We start from the raw sequence: 18,978 nt of genomic DNA, 5'->3' as shown, positions 1-18,978 counted from the left end.
AAATAGCTTTTATCATAGCAAGCACTGCAGAATCCATGTGAGTCAATTACAGCTATTTCCTTTTCATCATAGTTGTTTGGAAATGCTTTTTTATCCCTTGCTAAGTGTTTTGCTGCTCCTTATAGTGACAATCAGATAGTGATTTATGGCAGAGTAACCTCTCCCTCTAACTTTTCCCTTTTGGTGAAAAGCTGTTCTTTTTGGGGTTGGGAACAGAAAGGAAAGACAGTGTGGAGTGCTAGATAGAATTAGAATACTATTTGTCTGTGTACAAATACAAAAGTTTTCACCTGAAAAATTGTATGTTTTTTTCCTTTCATGTTTTAAATGTTTTCTTTTAATCATTCTTTAAAAAGTAGTGACTTCACATGTCTTATTCAAACATAACTACTTATCATGCGAAACCTATTTCCATTGTGGGGAGTGGATGTGGGTTCACTTTTGCTAATAATATGGCTTATGTGCTGTTTTTTTCTTTCACACGTTCTTAGGATGTCTAGAAAGGCTTCTCATTCCTCTAGGGAAAATATTCAGTAGTGGAAGCTTGCTTATTTTTGCTCATTTGGATTTATAGCTGACTTAGAATTGCTGGCTGGGAAGAACTGAAGAGGAATCAGGAGTCATAAAAAAAAAGTCATGCATTTTTTGATTTAGCAGAATGAAAATGCAGAAACAGTCATCAATAATGAAAAAATGGGTAAATAAATGATAGTTATGGAGTATCTTGCAAGTCTTTTAGGTAGAAAGGCTGAGAACCTCAGAAAGTGTATGATACAATTTGAGGAGGCTAAAGCAGAATATAAAATGGTGTGCATGTTATGATTATAAGTATGTGATTCACACATTTTTAAAAAAACTAAAAAGAAAACCCAGAGTGTTTATAGTACTACCAAGAAAGTAGGATTATGTTTATTTTGTTGTTTTTTAAACTCCTATTTTTCTTTTAAAATTTTGATGATACAACTGTATTTAAAATAATAATTGGAAATAATTTAAGTGGAAACATAGTGAATTTTGTGTGTGGTTCTGAGAAGCTTAAAGTAAAGATCTTGAAGTTTTCTATACGTAAATCATAGGAATGAGATAACTGTGGGAGGTTTTGTATTTTTTTTTGAGATTTCTTATAAGTTAAGGGATAGTGATCTGTTTGGAGTGGGTGAGTTTTAGACATTTGTACAAAATACTTTAAGGCTAGTTTTAAAATGTCTGAATCTAGACTCAACATCTTTGATGTAATCAACCTTGTAGGGGAAAGGGTTGGTCAACTGAATGTTATCTACTTTGATAGAGGGGAGTGGAAGACAAGGTTTTTAGGAAATTGTTTTGCTCGTGAAATCTTTTTGTTTATAGAGGTCAAATTATACATTATCAATATGTATTATAAAGTGGAAAGTGAACTCTAACCCCGCCTCTGAGAGAGAATCACTATGGGAAAGAATTTTGAATCACATTGCATTTTACATGATTGAGTAGATACTGTTCTTTGTTACCTCGTCAAATCGTCTTGCCTGAAGTCTGTTGTTCGCAGCAAAGGAAACTGAAGTGTAGATTTTTTTTTTTTTTGGAGGGGTGGTGCTTTTTTGTCTTTTGTTTTACTGTGTCTTCGGAGAGAGGAACAGTGGTGTGGGTTATCCAAAAATTATTCATGCTTGATTTAAGATTTTTATTTTAGTATTTGCTTGTGTGTGTGTGCCTGGCTAGAACATCCCAGCACTCTTAATACACTGCATCTCCCAGTGGAAACTTGACTCAGCCAGAGCCGGAGCTGGAGCTGGAGCTGTCCGGCCCCGTCATCCTGATTCCCACCCCCACAGCAGTATGTGTCACCTCCAACACAGGTCGCAGTTTGTATCTGCAGGAGGTAGCAAGTATGTTGTTTATTCTTTTGAGAGCAGTTGGAGTGAGTGGGGGTGTACTGGACCGTAGGCATTCTGAGATTCAAGATTTAGTCATTCCTGAGTCCTCCGAAGCCTCATGATATATAGGAATTTGTGACTTTTCTGAGGCCCAAATTTGAATCAAGCCTGCCCTGAGGCGTGCTGCCCAGCTCTGTCATTTCAGCGAAGCTCAGCTGTTCTCCTAACAAATGGTGTTTCACGCTTTCAAGCTTGTGTCTTACCACACTGTTCTTTGCGGAGAAATGCCACAGAAATAAAGTCAGCCAGGAAAGCCGGTGATGAGAATTCGAAAGTCCACCAAAGTGAGGGGTTTTAGCCAGAAAATAGAAGTTGTAGGTAATTTAAGAATGTTGTATGTGAAGGGGGAGGGTATAGCTCAAGTGGTAGAGTGCATGCTTAGCATGCATGAGGTCCTGGGTTCAATCCCCAGTATCTCCTCCAAAAATAAATAAACCTACCACCCCCCCCCCCCAAAAAAAGAAGATCTACCTCTCTAAATCTGAAATAAAATTTATTTAAAAAAAAAAAGAATGTTGCATGTGGCAGAAGCTTAACCAATCTATGGACCTGAACAAATCTGCCATCCATTATAGTGGAAATGACAACAAAAAGTTAGTGAAGCTGTTTCAGTGATTGTTCTAGCCAAGGGGAAAAAAATTCTCATCAAATGAGAAAAAGAAAACTCAGAGAATGTTGGAAGGACTCTTAAGGTCTGGTCTGGTTGTAAGATGAGACTGCTGTTTCTGGGAAGTAACAGATGGTGAAGACATTGAACTGACAGGTGCAGGTTGATTTGATGAAATTTTTCAAATGTGACTTTTTGCCAGATATGAGGTTAATAAGGGAAGGCCACACCAGCTAGCCATATATTACTCCTAGAACTGAGCAGAAGCAGCTCATGGAGCGGGGGGGGGGGGGGTTATAGCCTCTCTGAATACAAAATTATAATGAAACCCACATTTGAAGAAAGTACTTTATCTAGATACATGTCCCAAGAAGAGACATGAGCATCAGATATTCAGACAACTAAGGAATAGTGGGTCTCAAATTGTGGTCCTCAGAACTGCAGCATCAACAAAATCGTGGGTCCCCACCCAGAGTAATTCTGGGTCCAGCTCCTGCAGTCTGTTTATAGCAAGGTCTTCCCAGTGATTCTGGGGGCATGCTGAAATTTGAGGCCCTCCACTGTAACTTGTCTTCATGTAGCATTTCCTTTCACTATTTTAATTTAATATCATTTTCTGTGTATTACATACAATGTATAGTCATCTTTATTGCTTTGATTTTTCAGATTTTTAAAATTCATGGCTAATGTTACTATAGAGTTTGCTTTGTGAATTTTTTACAGAATTATTTTCACCCTGTGTTTACAGAACCTGAAAAGAGTGTGAAGGGGTAGCTCACATTTTCCAAGCACTATTTTAATGAATATTATAGTGGGAATTACAAGCGCTAGAGGTATTCAAGGGTTTAGAGATTAGAGAAGTGTTCAGGGCATGGCATTTCTCAGGGGAAAGGATCTACACTAATTTGGGAGATATAAATAAACCTAATCAAATTGAGTAGCTGTCAATAAGAAGCAAGATTTACTGGGCAGTTGACTTTATATCTTTTGATCTGATGCATAAATTAACCCTGAATCTTTTTAGCAGTTGTCATTTTCATTAGCTAAAAGCAACTAGCCTTCAGTCGTTTCAGAGCTCCTGCCAGCGCACCTTGCTAGGCTTACTTAGCCTTTCAGCTCTGAGATGAAGTTCCCAGGTGCCAATTCAGTGATCTGGTCTCTAGACCTTGTAATGGAGTCATCTAAATCCTTCTGCCAGCTCTTGAAATGAGCCTAGGCAGGTAATTCAATTCAGTCTTTGTCCCTGCAGGTAGTCAAGAGGGATTTAAGGATTTATATGCAATAAGAAACATGCTTTAGAGTTTTATCAGCCTAAGCTCTAAAGGCAGAGAAGGTGAGGTGAGAATTGAATGTTTTCACTCATTGCTGACCATTTTCAGCTCCAGGGACGTGGTAAATTCTTCCATTGACTTTTATGTAGTGATCAAGCTTTCTCAGTTTTTGGTGCCGTATTATCATGAATACTTTCATTCTCTAAGGTTTTGAAAACTGTGATTGCCTAATGGGCTGTTCTTACTCCTTTTTCACTATTTTTTCACTATTTTATTTTGGACCTGCACTAGGTTATATAAAGTCTTGTAAATATTTTTGTAGATTATTTTAGTGAAATGTAGGTTATTAATGTTTCACTATGTTCAGGTAAATAGAATTAAGTGAACATAGTAAAGTTGTATTAATTACTGCCCCAAAACTTAGTGGCTTAAAACACCACACATTTATGATCTCATAATTTCCCTGAGTCAGGAATTCTAGAATGGCTTAGCTGGGTAGTTCTGGCTGGAGATTGTTGTATAGTTTGCAGCCAAGATGTCCTAGAGGTGCAGTTCTCTGGGCTTGACAGGGCCTGGAGGATCTGTTTCCAACATGGCTCAGTCACGTGGCTGCTGAAAAGAAGCCTCAGTTCCTTAATGGGTGTTGGCACGAAGTTTGTCCCTCACCTTGTGGGCCTTTTCATGGGGTTCCTAGAGTGTCCTCCTGACATGGCCACTGGCTTCCCCAGAGGAAGTGATCCTAGACAGAGTAAGGTGGAAGCTACTTGCCTTTTTTGACCTGGTTTCAGAAGTCACAAGCAGCTGTCGAGTCAGCCACATTCTATTTGTTAGAAGTGAGTCACTAAGTATAGTCCAAAGCAGAGGGAGTGCCATTAAGCTCCACCTGTGAAGGGAAGAATTTTTAAAAATTTATGGACTAACTTTTAACTACCATAGTGATAGACACTAGAACACATGTAGCAGACATGTAATTGGCATTAACCAAATTTGTACTTATTTCTATGTTGTTCAGTAGTTTTCTAGTTAAAACAGGTGTTTCTGCTGCTGTATATGTTCCTGAAAATTCTCACGTTCTCCAAAACTGTAGATTAAAAATAAAAGTGTTCATGGGAAAACAGAGTTGGGGAGGGGCAGAACTCCAAGTCCAAGCATCCTTATAATCAAAATACTAACGAAAATAATAATGGATACCTCAGGAGATAACCTGGACAGCCTGGGCAGGTAGCTTTTTGTGGCTGGAAGTTGTTCACCTCTTAGGGAATATTAAAAATGCACAATAACAGAAGAGGAGAAATGCTGGCTTGTGGGCATTGAGACAGTGCATTTACTGTGGGCTTTTCCCTTTGCTTTAGAAAATTATAATTCCAGTCCCAGTGTTCTGGCTCCCCTTGACTAGAGTAAGTCCTTATGGACCAATACTCTGCATAGTATACTGTCTTCATTTCCCTATTTATGATCGTGTGTGATATTGGTATTAATGAAACATATATCGAAGCAGAGCAGACTGTAGTTAGTTTTCCTTAAATAAATACTTCTCTTCTAATCATGTTTATTTAGTAAAATTCCCTGCTGGTAGGTAAAACTGAAGTAGACTTCAGTTTCAAAAGTTCCTGGTCAAAATGCTAAGTTAGTGAGATCCAAAGCAGTGATATTTAACGGTATTCTTCCCTTCCACCCAGAAGTTGAACTTTTCTCATCTTGAGGAATAACATTTAAGTGTAGGCTTTAAACTACAGAAGAAAAGAGAAGTAGAAAAAGAAAAGAAATGAGCAAAAACTCAGACTCTTTTTTTTTTAATGAAGGGATTTGTCTGATCATCAAAATAATCTCTGTTCTTTGATCCAAACTGCTGTTTATACAGGGTTTTTGTTAACGCAGTTTACTGGGTTTCATCCCCAGAGACGCCAATTCTCTAGTTCTAGCGTGGGGCCTGAGAATTTGCATTTCTAATAAGTTTCCAGGTGATTCTGGTACTACTGGGACCATACTTTTAAAGCCACTGTGTCTGAAGCAGTTGTTAACAATAATCTGTCCTCCTCCCACCTGAGTCAACAAAGAAGTCTGTTTTAGAAATCTCAGCCAGGACTTTTCTATTACAGTAGCTCCATCCATTTATCTTAGTTAGATCTGTTGGGGTGGGAGTTCTAATATTTGTGACAGAATAGAGAGATTAATGAACTATGCATTATTCTACTTACATTTGTTTTTGAATGTAGGTAGAATAGTGCTTAACCAGCAGTGAATCATTCAGAAGCCAGAACGTCTTAGACTAATGCTTATGGATGTGGAAGTCAAGAGGGACCTCTGAGTGGAGGAGAAGACTTGCCACAAAGTTCAGTCCTTTACTTTGAAAAAGGGTAGAGAGCAAGCTTTAAGCCTGTTGTTCTAGGATTGAATGTAAAATAAGGAAGTAAAGTAGAAGTTGCTCATAAACTCATTACTGTCAATAATTGGAAAAGAACTGCTATGTTAATACTGAAGTTTGGAGCCATTTTTTGGTCCAGGGCAGATAGCTCTTCCAGTCTACTGGCCCCACAGAGCTTCTCTGAATTTCTGAATAAAGTAAAATATTGATAACCCACTCTTTAAAGAGAACCTGTAATTATGTTAAACATACTTGTATAATCTATAACAATGAACAGTAGGTATTAGAAAGAGTTAAATTAAAATATATGGCACTTTGTTCCAAACAAGACGGAGTAACAGAGACTGTATTTACTCTTTAAAGAAGAAACGTTTGAAAATTAGATAAACTTCCTGAAACAGCCTTCAGACATTGCACATCAGGCAGCATAGGACACAAGGCTCCACAACAAATGCGCTCCCTGAGAGAGGGAAAGCAAGTTAAAACAGCCCTACGAATGTACCACTTTCCTGATGGCGGGGAAGAGTTCTGGGAAGAGGAACCCAGGCAGGGTCCAGTGTTGACCCTGAATTCAAGAGACAGAGCTGGCAGTCCATTGAGGCTAAGCCGCTTGAGTGTACAGAGTAGAGCGCTGGAGAGAAAAGAGCCGCTCAGAGAGTCCTGGAGATGGATGTGCACAGTCATCACGGAGCCTTCATCTGCGTGCTGATCAGCACATGTATATGTGAAGAAACTATCCAAGTCTGGGGTTTAAAAAAAAAAACACTGAAAAGGAGCAAAGGGAACAAACCTTGAAGCTCACCATGTTCCTATTAGCCAGAGTGGAAAATCTTACCATTTAAAGGGTATCAGTTAAAGTATTGCTTGCTAACATCACTATTATAGCTCTAGACTTAAGGCCTCTCTGGTCTTACATGACAAATCTTAGAAAACAAGCCTTGTAGAACTGAACTGTTTCCACCTAACTTAACTATGTCCTAGAACAAAATTCCATAGTATTCAGAGAAATCCTGTAACATCCAGCACTCAAGAAGATGCAATGCATAATGACTAGCATCTAAACAAAAACTACCAGGTGTGCAAAGAAACAGGAAAATGTGACCCGTAAAGAGGAGAAAGCAAATAAAATTGACCCAGAAATGATATAGATGACAGAATTAATTGACAAAGACATTTAAGCAGCAATTATAATTATGTTCCATATATTCATGAAGGTAAAAGAAAGCGTAAGAATGTTAAGGAGTGACATGGAAGATATGTACATATGTATGGATGTATATATGTATGTGTGTGTGTACCTAGATTGAATTTATAGAGGTGAAAAGTGTTCTAGATGGAATTAACAGTAAGTTAAACACTGCAGAAGAAAAGATTAATGAACCTATAACCACAATATACCTGAATTTGTGTAATGCAGCTAAAGCAGCGCATAGAAGGAAATTTATAGCACTTAAATGTAATGTCTGTATTATGAAAAAAGCCTCAAATCAATGACCTCAGTTTCCATGTTAAGAAAATAAAAAAACAAAGTATAAATTAATCCCTACATTAGTAAGAGGAACAAGAATGGTAAGAACAGAAATAGATGGAACCAAAAACAGGAAAAGTACAGAATGAACCCAAAAGCTGGTTCTTTGAGATGTTTAATAAAGTTGATAATCTTCTAACCAGACTGATCAAGAAAAGATGGAAGAGTCAAGTTACCAATATCAGGAAGGAAAGAGGTGACATCATTACAAATTTTGTAGATATGTAAAATGATAATAAGGAAATACTGTGAACAACTTTATGCCACCTGTATGACAATTTAAATGAAATAGATGAACTTCTTAAATGTCAAATTACCAAAGCTTAACCAAGAAGAACTAGATAATGGAATAGCATAGCCCTAACTCTAGTAAAGAAATTGAAATGATAGTTAATCCCCCCTTCACCCTCACACATGCACACCCCAAAAAACAAACAGAAAAAACAAAACTTCAGGTCTAGAAGGCCTCACTGGAGAATTTGACCAAATGTTTAAGAATGAAATAATACCAGTTCCACCTAAAGTCTTCCAGAAAAATAAAAAAGAAAGATTACTTCAACTCAGTCTATGATGCCAGCATTACCCTAACACCGAAGCCAGAAAAAAGACATTATGAAAAAAAGAAAAGATTAATCCAAAATCCCTCATGAACATAAATGTAACAATTATTAACAAAGTTTTAGCAAATTGAATCCAACAATGTGTAATATTGATAATATATCATGACCAAGTGCAGTTTATCCTGGGAATGTAAGATTAGTTCAGCATTTAAGTAATTAGATTTATCATGATCATCTCAATAGATGGCAGAAGAAGCATTTGATTAATTCTAACATCCCTTTCTTATTAAAAAAATTTAGCAAGTTAGAAATAGAAGGGAACTTACTCAACTTGATAAAATGCATCTATGAAAAGCATATATTTAGTATTATTTTTAATGGTGAAAAACTGAATGTTCCCCCCACTCCAAGATTAGGAAAAAAGAAAGGATGTCTGCTTTCACTAGTTATATTCAATATTGTATGGAATATTCCAGCTAGTGCAGCGAGGCAAGAAAAAGAAATAAGAGGTACCAGATTGCAGTGGAAGAAGTAAAACTGTCGTTCTTCGGAGAGGAGGACTCATGCTCCCTGATTTCGAGACTAATCAGAAAGATTCAGCAATCAAGACAGTGTGACATTGGTTGAAGACAGACAAACAGATGAGTGGAGCAGGAATAACCAAGAAACGGACCCACCCAACTGTGGTCAAAAGAGTTTTGATACATATGGTAAAGCACTTCAGTAGAAATGGATGGTCTTTTTAACAAATGGTCCTGGAATAATTTACATAGCCATTTGTCGAAAAACAAAAACAAAAAACCCCTGAACCTCTACTTATTTCTTGCTGTGAACAAAAATTAACTTGAAATTAATAATGGACCTAAATGTAAAAATGTAAAGTATAAAACTTCTAGAAGAAAACATGGGAGAAAAAACTTAGTGACATTGAGTTTGTCAAAAAGTTCTTAAATACAACATAAAAAGCACTGATTACAAAAGATAAGTCAAATAATTGGACCTCAATAAAATAGAATCTTTTGCTTTCCCAAAGTACTGTCAAGAAAATGGAAAAGCCAGCCAGACTGGGAGAAGATATTTGCAAGTTAAACATCTGACAAAGGACCAGTATTCAGAATATATAAGGAACTCAATCCAATTAAAATTGCACAAAAGATTTAAATTAGTCACCTCAGCAGAGAAGGTATGTGAAATGCAGATAAGCTCTTGAGAAGATGATCAGCATCATTAGTTATTAGGGGAATGCAAATTTAATCTATAATGAGGTGTTACTGTATATGTACCAGGACAGCTAAAAGTGTTGTCAAGGAGGTAGAGTAACTGGAACTCCCCTCCACTGATGCTGGGCATCTGAAATGGCACAGCCCAGCCATTCCAGTCCTAGGGGTTTATCCAAGATAAATAAAAACATATATCCACACAAGAACATGTATACCAATGTTTTCAAAGTAGGCAAAAAAATTGGCAACAATCCAAATGTCCCTCAGCAGATGAATCGTTTAACAAAATGTGGTATATTCACACAACAGAATACTAGTCAGCAATGAAAAATGAAGAACTCTTGACACACTCAACAAATAGACAAAAAGTGACAAAAAGCAGACCAGTAGTTGGCTGAGCATGGGAGGCCATGGGTGGGGGTGGGAGGGAGAGGGAGAGATCACAATGGGGACAAGGAAACTGTTGGCGATGATCAGTGTGCTCCTTTTCTAGCGATGGTTTTGCGGGTGTCTATGTGTCAAATTTGACCAAATTGCTATGTGTCAAATGAGGAAGAGAGAGAAAGTGTGTTTTAAATCACTTTCTATTGTGGTTTCTATCTCAGTTGGAAATACTTGCTTTTGCTGTCCATCTTTCCTCTTAGGTAACATAAGAAATGCCTTAAACCTGTAGGAAATTAGAGTAACATTTCTAAAATAAAAGTTATAACAATGGCTCCAACATTAAACTGGCAGGTGTCGGTTCCTTGTGTGATGTTAATGTTTATTAGAGCATAGGACAATTGGAATGCCTCTGAATTGAGAAGTTTCAGAATCAGCAGAGAGAGCTAAAATAATTCCTTATCTCATAGAATAAATCTGACACAAAGGAGTGTGCACTGGGGTGACTGCCCAGGTGTGGATCACTTACTCATCTCGATACTCCCCAGAGCTGAGTCCTGAGGGTGCGTCTGATCTGGAACACACAGGGCACCTAGGGACGGCGCAGACAACAGGATATTTTAATTCACTCAGAACAAGGCAAGAGGGATTTTATTCAGACCGGGATGTTTAGGGCTTTCCAAGGACAGACTGATTTTTATCATTGGGTTCCAGGACTATTCAGGCCCCCTGAGAAGTTTTCTAACTAGGGAGTAAAAAGCCAGTCTCTGTTGATGTCTTCACACTCTTCTCATTTATATCCCTAAATAAATCTCAGCCTTAGTCCTCTCTGTCTGGTGATGTGCTCTGGGGCTTCTCTAGGATTTTTGTGGAGTTGGAGAATTGAAGGACTATTCTTTTGTACCCCTGTTGTCTTTTTCGTCAGTCTCTAATTACTCACAGATCTACATAAATGTGACAGATTAACAAGCATCCTTGAAGCCACTCTCTGATGTGGCTGAATAAAATGCCTGCTTTGCATTCATTTTGTACGTGTGTGTATGTGTTTAAGTAGCTCAGATTCCTTGTTAGAGAATGGTAGTGTATTAAAGTCATGGAAATTGGATTTTGGAAATCCACGTGCCTGCTGTTCCTAATTTTTATTCTTGTACTTACCTTTCAGTTTTCTTCTGAATCTCCTCTTCCTCCCTACAGGAAGAGTCTCTAATGTAGGAAGGAGCTCTTAGACTGGGAGCCTGGGCATCTTTCTCTCTGGGTGTACATGAATTTGTGCAGAATGGGACAAGTGAATGACTGTGGTCTAATCCATCACTGGCAGCCTTTGACAAGTCACATCTATTGTGAAGTCTTCTGGGCTTCCTACCCCACTGTGGGAGTGTTAGCACTTGGTGGACAAACAGTTCAGCGGAGTTCTTCACCGAGAGTGCTAGCCGTGTAGTTGTCTGCTAGGCCCAAGTTCAAACAGCTGAACCACTATTACACTTCATTCTGGCCCAGCCCCAGCAAATGTATGTAGTGTGCAGTATTTATTTTATAAAATGTTCTGATATACTGGGAGAAAGAGGAAGTGAAATTCAAACCTGCTGGTTTTGTTATTTGCAAACATTTCTGCCCTAAACTATGTATTGGGAGGGTTCAGTCTTTGGATCTTCTTAAGACCTATTTTTGGTGCCGCTGCTCTTCCTGCTTCCTTCTTCAATAGGTAATTGACATCTACCAAAGCTATTTGGCACTTACGTTAATTTTTAATATTCATAAGAATATAATTTCTCTTGAGTCTGTTTCTTCTGTTAGCCCTTGGCAGCTAGACAAACTTCCAAATAAGTATAACACATCTGGCTTGGGACCTATTTGAGGGCATGTGTCCCTCATTAATTTATTTCTGAGCATGGACGTCAGTTCTCTTTGATAAATATTCAGTGTGTGGAACTGGGAAGTCTTTTCCTTTTTGTGTGTACAACTCCATCACATGTGGACCACAGTAGTTCTCCCATTCAGTTAATGGGAACTTGTCTGAATGTCATTCTGTCAAATTCAATTTCCAACAGGGAAATGAGGACTTGTCAGATCTTTCTCCTCTCTCTGAGCCCTTAGTGCATCTTTCTCTGTTTCTGTGTTCCTTCTGCGAGTTACAAGCATTACATCCTTCATAGATTGATGTCAAGTTTATCTTTGAGGACTTAGCCTATCTTGGTAGAGTAGTATTTTCTTACTAAAAAAGTCATTCATTTTTAATTGCCCCCTTAATAGTAAATGTATAGTGAATATCTGTAAGAGGAAGTATATTAGCAGCTAATTCCATTAAAACTGGTTAGGTTCATTAAATATTAGATCTTGAATGTTATCTTCCTATCTGTCTGTATTTTCTTAGTATACTGAAATTAATTCTAGCATTTATGAAAATCTTGAAGTCATCTCTTTTTTAAATGTAAAATTAAATCATGAAGGATGTAACAGAAAATAAAACTTGGATTTTTAACAGAGGAGTTAAAAATGGCTTTTCCCTAGGGTTTTAAGGAAAACGCTCTTCTTAATATTAAAAGGTACAAATGGAGTAGATGTGGTAGTTCTGATAATAATTGCATTACTGAATGTTTCGGATTCTCTCAATTATAAATTAGACTGTTTGCCTATAATTATTCTCTTTTGTGTAAGTAATTTATCTGGTAGGCTGGTGAGTAGCAAAAAGCTCATTTCTTTTAGACTAAAATGTTTACTTGTGTTTGTTGCAGGAAAACCTCACAGCACCGGTAGCTCTGAACGGATTCAGCTCTCAGGAATGTATAATGTCCGTAAAGGCAAAATGCAGTTGCCAGTGAGCCGATGGACCAGACGCCAAGTCATCCTGTGTGGGACCTGCCTAATAGTCTCGTCTGTGAAAGACAGCTTGGCCGGAAAGATGCATGTCCTGCCACTGATTGGTGGGAAAGTAAGTTTAACACAAACCAAAGATTGAAAGATTTTCTGGGGTCTTTAAGGAGCTGACTTCGAGCCATTTCTGTAGTAAGGGGTGGATGGTTTTTGACTCGTCTGAGGCCTTACTCGGTTCCTGTTGTGCCTCCGCCTGTGGGGCATTTTTGGTTGGTAGAGTTTTGGAAAATAACAGTGCCATTGGATCATGTGAGGCCCTGGTTATATTCACTTCATTAGCACGTGCATCTTACCTATGGGACTGAAAATAGAGCAGCTATAACGTCACTGTTGTATTTCAGACTGGAGATGATAAATTATTATTTATGAGAAGACGTATTTTGGTATCATGAGCATGTGTTTTGTAGTGTAGTAGCATGATCCCCAAGTCCATGACTTTAGGATCATTCAGGCATGCTTATCAAAGGTTGGACTCTCTGGCAGGAGCCTCTGATCCCACTTTGCCTTACCTCTCTGTTTATTTGTGTTTAGTGACCAGTGGGTTTAGCACTTTCAGTCTATCACTACGACTAGTCATGAGTTTTGAACCTGAAATGCTACTCATTTCGGAGAAAACACTGGCTGCTTTCTTTTGGGCATGTTAACTGTTTTATTCCTGTCATTTATAAGGTAGAAACAAATTGCTTAGGAAAATATTACATTCTTTCCTTTGCCAGATTTACTTATAAACTCCAAGCATTGGTAGGGATATCATTACCATAATTATATGCCAGTATTCCCTGATTTTTAAATGATAGGATAATCTGTTAATAATGGAGAAGGCAGTTTTGGATGAAGAAATGGATTTATGGAAATCAGGGACATATTAAAAATGTTTTTGTTTATCATTTTTCCACCTGAATAGGCGAGGGAAAGGAGACAAAGCATGGAAAACAGAGAGAGAGGAAAAATAAGAAACCTACTTTTGTTAAAATGAACTTTTTGTTTTTAGTCATTTCTTTTTTTGTCCCTTTTAATCTGAAACAGTTCTCAGCTTTTTTTTTTTTTCATTCATGACCTTGACATTTTGAAGCGTTTAGACCAGTTGTTTGGTGATTGTCCCTCAATTTGCATTTATTTGTCTGAGGAATCTGTATTTTTAACATCTGCCTCCACCTTGAGCCCTTTAAGAGGATTGGGCAGCCCTAAGATGCAAATACACGGAACTCTGACGTCTCAGTAATGCTGATGCTCAAAGGACTTTTTAAAAAAAAGCTTCGTGGGATACCAGATTTAGCTCCTCAGTGGGTTTTAGAGTTTGGGACTTTTTTTTCAACCTTTTTTATTGAGTTATATTCATTTTACAATGTTGTGTCAAATTCCAGTGTACAGCACAATTTTTCAGTTATACATGAACTTACGTATATTCATTGTCACATTTTTTTTTTTTTTGGCTGTGAGCTACCACAAGATTTTGTATATATTTCCCTGTGCTATACAGTATACTGTACTATGCAGTATACTGGCAAATATTTGATCTGTTGGTTCTAGGGATTAGAAATGAAAGAGTTAAGAAAGACCAGATGTGTACAGCAATAAATGGTTTTGTTGTTCACCTGCTATGTAGCAAGTTCATTCTTTATTCATAAAATAAAGTTTAAATTAGTCCTTCCTTATGAGTAAACAGCCCATGTCAGTTTTTTGCCTTCTACTATTATATATTCTAGTTTTAAGACTACTACTTCAGTGTTTAAGAAAACAGATTTTGGCTAGTCTGCAAAGTGTCTTTAGATCTATTTCAGTCATTCATTTTGAAACTGTGGCTTCTTAACTTTTATCTAAGCATTGAAAAATTAATGATAGTTTATTACTGAAGATCTTGTCCTTTGGATGGATTACTGAAAACTTAGTCATCATTATTACTGCCAAAGTCATCATTAAAAATGTGCATTTAATATCTGATGCCCTGTTAGACCAACAGTCTGTTTCTTCTCTATGATGTTGGGCATTTGCATAGGCAAATTTAATATTTCTATTAAATATTAATATTTAATTAATATTTCTTCCCTCTGTGGGGAAGCCACCTTGCTTGACGATTCAGAAATACCAGGATGGGTAAGTCACCATCCCTGCATTTGAATAGCTTGTAATTTACTGTCTGGAGGTGAAGGATGGACACAGTAGTATCTGCTCTATGAGAGGTGTAGAAAGCAGTGTGGGAGATAAGTGCAAGGGCAGATTACATTTTGTTGGGGGGAATCAGGGTTTTGTGATGAAGCATGGAAGAACTTGAAGGGTGAAAATTCTCTTGACATATGAAGGAGATGGTTGGAAAGATTATTGTGCTCAGAGAAGCAGAGGCAGGAAAGCAGTGGAATGTTCAGATCAGGTCAGGAGATCCAGTTGTAATTAGCATTTTCATTCAGTGCTGGAGATTTGTTCTGTTTCCCAGGCCTATTATTGGATGTACTTCTACCATTGAGTGCACTGAAAGTTAATAGCTTCCTTTTCTCACAGATAAACCTTGTAAAACCTGTTCTGTGCTACGCCTTTAAAAATAACTGAGTATGTGGAAAAATCGAGTCTTTTAAAATCTGTTAAAAATCAGGAAAACATAATTCACTCTTTGCAATCTGAGTTTTCATTAATGTTTGTTTCTTTTCTTTCTGAGTTTTCATTAACGTTTGTTTCTTTTCTTACTCAGTTCTGTTGTTAAAGGAAAAATGGAGAGTAAATGGAAGAGGGTTTTTTTTTTCCAATTTATATTAAAAAAGAGCTAAATATGAAGTGTGAGATAGATGGGTCATGACTTGCTGTAATTACTGTGATAATCAAATTTAACACACTACTTGAGCATGATCATTAGTTTATATTTTCAAATGTAGAATTCCAAATGTGAAGTTAAGTAAAGCTTTATTAAAGTTTAATTGCTGAAAAAATCTAATAAATAAGTTTTCATTCATTGTGCAATTATTATATTTAATTTGTTCTTTCAAATATAGCATAAAATTTTAGATAACTTTATTTTACTTTATATAATATTTTACTTACTATTAGATAACTTATATTTTACTTTATATAATATTTTACTTACTATTAAGTTACAAAGTGTAATAATTTGAGTAACTGTTTACTTACTACTCAATTTAGGAATCACAGCTATGTCAGTATCAGTGTTTCTGCCTGAGTTCTCTTCACATCTGTCCCATTGCCTCCTCCTGTCCCAGAGGGATCCACTGTCCCAGCATATGTATTCATCATTTTCTTACTTTTTTGAAATAAATTTTATCATATAACTATGTTTTGCTTGTTTTTGATCTGAATAAAAGTAATAATGCCCAGTGTGTGGTTTTCTGTGACAGAATTTTTCCACTCAGTATTATGTTTTGTAATAAGATTTTGTTACTTGCTATATGTGGTTTTCATATTTGTACACTGTTCCACTCTGGAAATGTTCCACATCTCCATAATTTCTTAAGTAATCTTCTTGTTGATGGACATTTGGGTTGTTTGTAGGTTTTTGTTGTAAGTGATGCTGCTGAAATAGTCTTATTTTGATACGCTTCCTGGTATACAAGTGGTTTTTCTAGAGCAGGATTTCTCAACTTTTGTTGCTGTGTCTGAAGGGGACATTTGCTAATATTAGCAAATGTTTTGATTGTCAAGTGATTGGATAGTCAGTTGATGTAAGCTAAGTTATGTTGTGGTAACAAAACCCCCCACATCTCAGTGACTTATGAGAACAATGTATTTCTCACTCACACTGTTTGTCCAGTATGGGTTTGTGGAGATTTCTTTTTTCAAGTAATTATGTGGGGACCCAGCCTGATGGAGGTTCTGCTCTCTTAAATAATTATAGTATTTGTAACATGTGGCTTCCTTGGCTGCATAGGCAGGGGAAGAGGTAACTGGAGGGTCATTAACTGGCTTTTGTGTATTTGATTGTAGAAGTGACACACTCCTCTTCTGCCTGTTGCTCCTTGGCCAGAATTAGTCACGACTCCACCTTAACTGCAAAGGTTCTAGATAGTGTGTTTGGTTAATACTAATATCTTTTACTGCAAGGGGACACTGTTGACATTTATAGGGCTGGGGCTCAGAGAGTAAAATGTCATGCAGAGTATCAGTCCTGCACAATGTACACAAAGAACTATTCAATCTAAAATTTCTATAATGACCTCCTTGAGAAGTACTGCTCTTAGGGACATACTCAAGAGTGCAGTCACTGGGCTGTAGGGCATATGTGCACCTTGACTTTTACAAGATGATGTCAAACTGTTATCTAAGGTTGTTGCACCATTTCATAGTCACGTCAGTGTACAAGTATGCCCATTTCTCTGCATCTTAACCAAACTTTTCTGAGGCATAATAGATATACAACAAACTGCACATTTTGATAACAATTTGATGGCTGTATTATATTCCCACGAATACAGTTTGATAGATATATACACCTGTGAACATCCATCACCACACTCAAGGTAGTGATCATATCATCACCAAAAGTTCCCTTGTGCTCCTTTGTTTCCTTTCTGTTCCTGCTTTTCCACTCCCTCCTTCCCATTCCCAAAAAACACTGCCTGATTTCTGTCAATATAGATTAAATAGCATTTTAAAAAAAATCATGTTTTCTCTTTGGTGTATAGAAATGTGGTTGATTTTTGAGTGTTGATCTTATGTCTGGCCATCTTGCTAAATTTTCTTATGCATTCTAATATAATGTCTAGATTTTTTGGAGTTTGCTGTGTAGCTAATCATCTCATATTCAAATAATGACAACTTCTTTTCTTTCTTAATACATTTCTTTGTCTTATGGTAATGGCCAGGATTCTGGTACAGTATTGAACAGGAAAAGTAGATACTTGTCTTATCAGTGATCTTAAAGAGAGTGGTATCATTAACATTGACACTTGCCTTAGATGTTCAATAAATATCCTTTGTTGGTTTAAGTGAGTTATTTGTGTTCTTAGTTTGCTAAAGAGGTTTGTTTTTGTTTTTGTTTTTGTTTTATCATGAATGGATGGTGAATATTATCAAATGCTTTTTCTGCCACTGTGGGGAAGATCATATGGTTTTCTTTAATCTGTTAATGTGTGTGTTCATGACTAAGGTTGGCCTGTAGATTCCTTTCTCTTAGTGTTCTGATCTGTTTTTGGTTATAGTATCCTCATAGAATAGGTTGGGGTGTTTTTCTTCTTTTTTACTTTGGTGGATGAGTTTGCACAAGTTTGGAATGATCTATTTCTTAGAATTGGTAAAACTCATCTATAAAATGATATGGGCCTGATATTTTCTTGATAATTAAAAAAAATTCATTCAACTTTTTAAACGGTAATAGGACTACTTAGGCCTTCTTTTTTTTTTTTCCCTTGTTTGGGTGTTGGTAAAATATATTTTTCTAAAAATTTACCACAAATTGTTTATAACAATCTTTTTAAAATCCTGCTTAATCTATGGTATCTCCCTTCTCATTGTTAATATTATTTATATCTTCTATGTTATTTATACCTTATATCAACTGTATCTTCAGCTGATATCATTGATCAATATCATTTGATACTCAGTTTTGTTAGCCTTTTCAAAGAATCAGTGTTTTGCTTTGTTAATGTTTTCTGTTGTGTATTTGGTTTTCATGTCATTAGTTTCTGCTTTTTATTATCACCTTCATTTTACTTTTTCACTCAGTTTTTGTTTTTAATATTTCTTTCCCTAAGTTCTTGAGATACATGCCAATCAAATTAATTTTCTGCCTTTTCTGAGTACTTAAAATCATAAATTTCCCTCTATGTACCTGTCTTTGTTGCATTCCATACATTTCAATATGTAGTATTTTTTAGTGGTTTAGTTCCAAGAATTTCTAAATTTTGATTACAATTTATTTTTTTATCTGTGAGTTGTTTAGAAGTGTATTATTAACTTTCTAAACATATGCAGATTTTTAATTGATTTACTTATTATGGTTTTTTTTAACATTGAATTTTTTATTCTTTGTCTTATTATCCAAACTATTCATCTGGGATTAAAAAGTTCTAGTCTTTTTTAATGAAATTTGATATTTTTCTCTAAACTCTTTTCTACAGGGTATCCCATATTTTCTTTCTTTCTTTCTTTTTTTAATTATTGATTTTTAACTTAATTTTATTTTGATCCCAGAACGTAGTTTGTGTGATACTGATTTTTTGAAGTTTTTTACACTTTCTTTGTGAAGTGGGCGTTTTTGTAAATGAAATACAGGAAACATTCAGCCTATGAAACATGTGAGTTTGTGTAATGTCATGTT

General features: G+C 36.4%; 1 protein-coding gene across 1 annotated transcript in view; it reads left to right on the top strand.

Annotated features, from left to right (window-relative positions):
- Window positions 1-18,978, top strand: part of PHLPP1 (PH domain and leucine rich repeat protein phosphatase 1) — a 186,321-nt gene that overhangs the window by 79,339 nt on the left and 88,004 nt on the right. The window contains exon 2 of the mRNA XM_015240478.3: window positions 12,581-12,777. Coding sequence (XP_015095964.2) covers window positions 12,581-12,777 — 197 coding nt within the window. The remainder of the gene's footprint in view (window positions 1-12,580; window positions 12,778-18,978) is intronic.

Source organism: Vicugna pacos, chromosome 30, assembly GCF_048564905.1.
Source record: "Vicugna pacos chromosome 30, VicPac4, whole genome shotgun sequence".
Classification (NCBI taxonomy): Eukaryota; Metazoa; Chordata; class Mammalia; order Artiodactyla; family Camelidae; genus Vicugna; species Vicugna pacos.
Note: the sequence above shows the minus strand (reverse complement) of the source record. Positions and strands in the feature narration are given on the sequence as shown.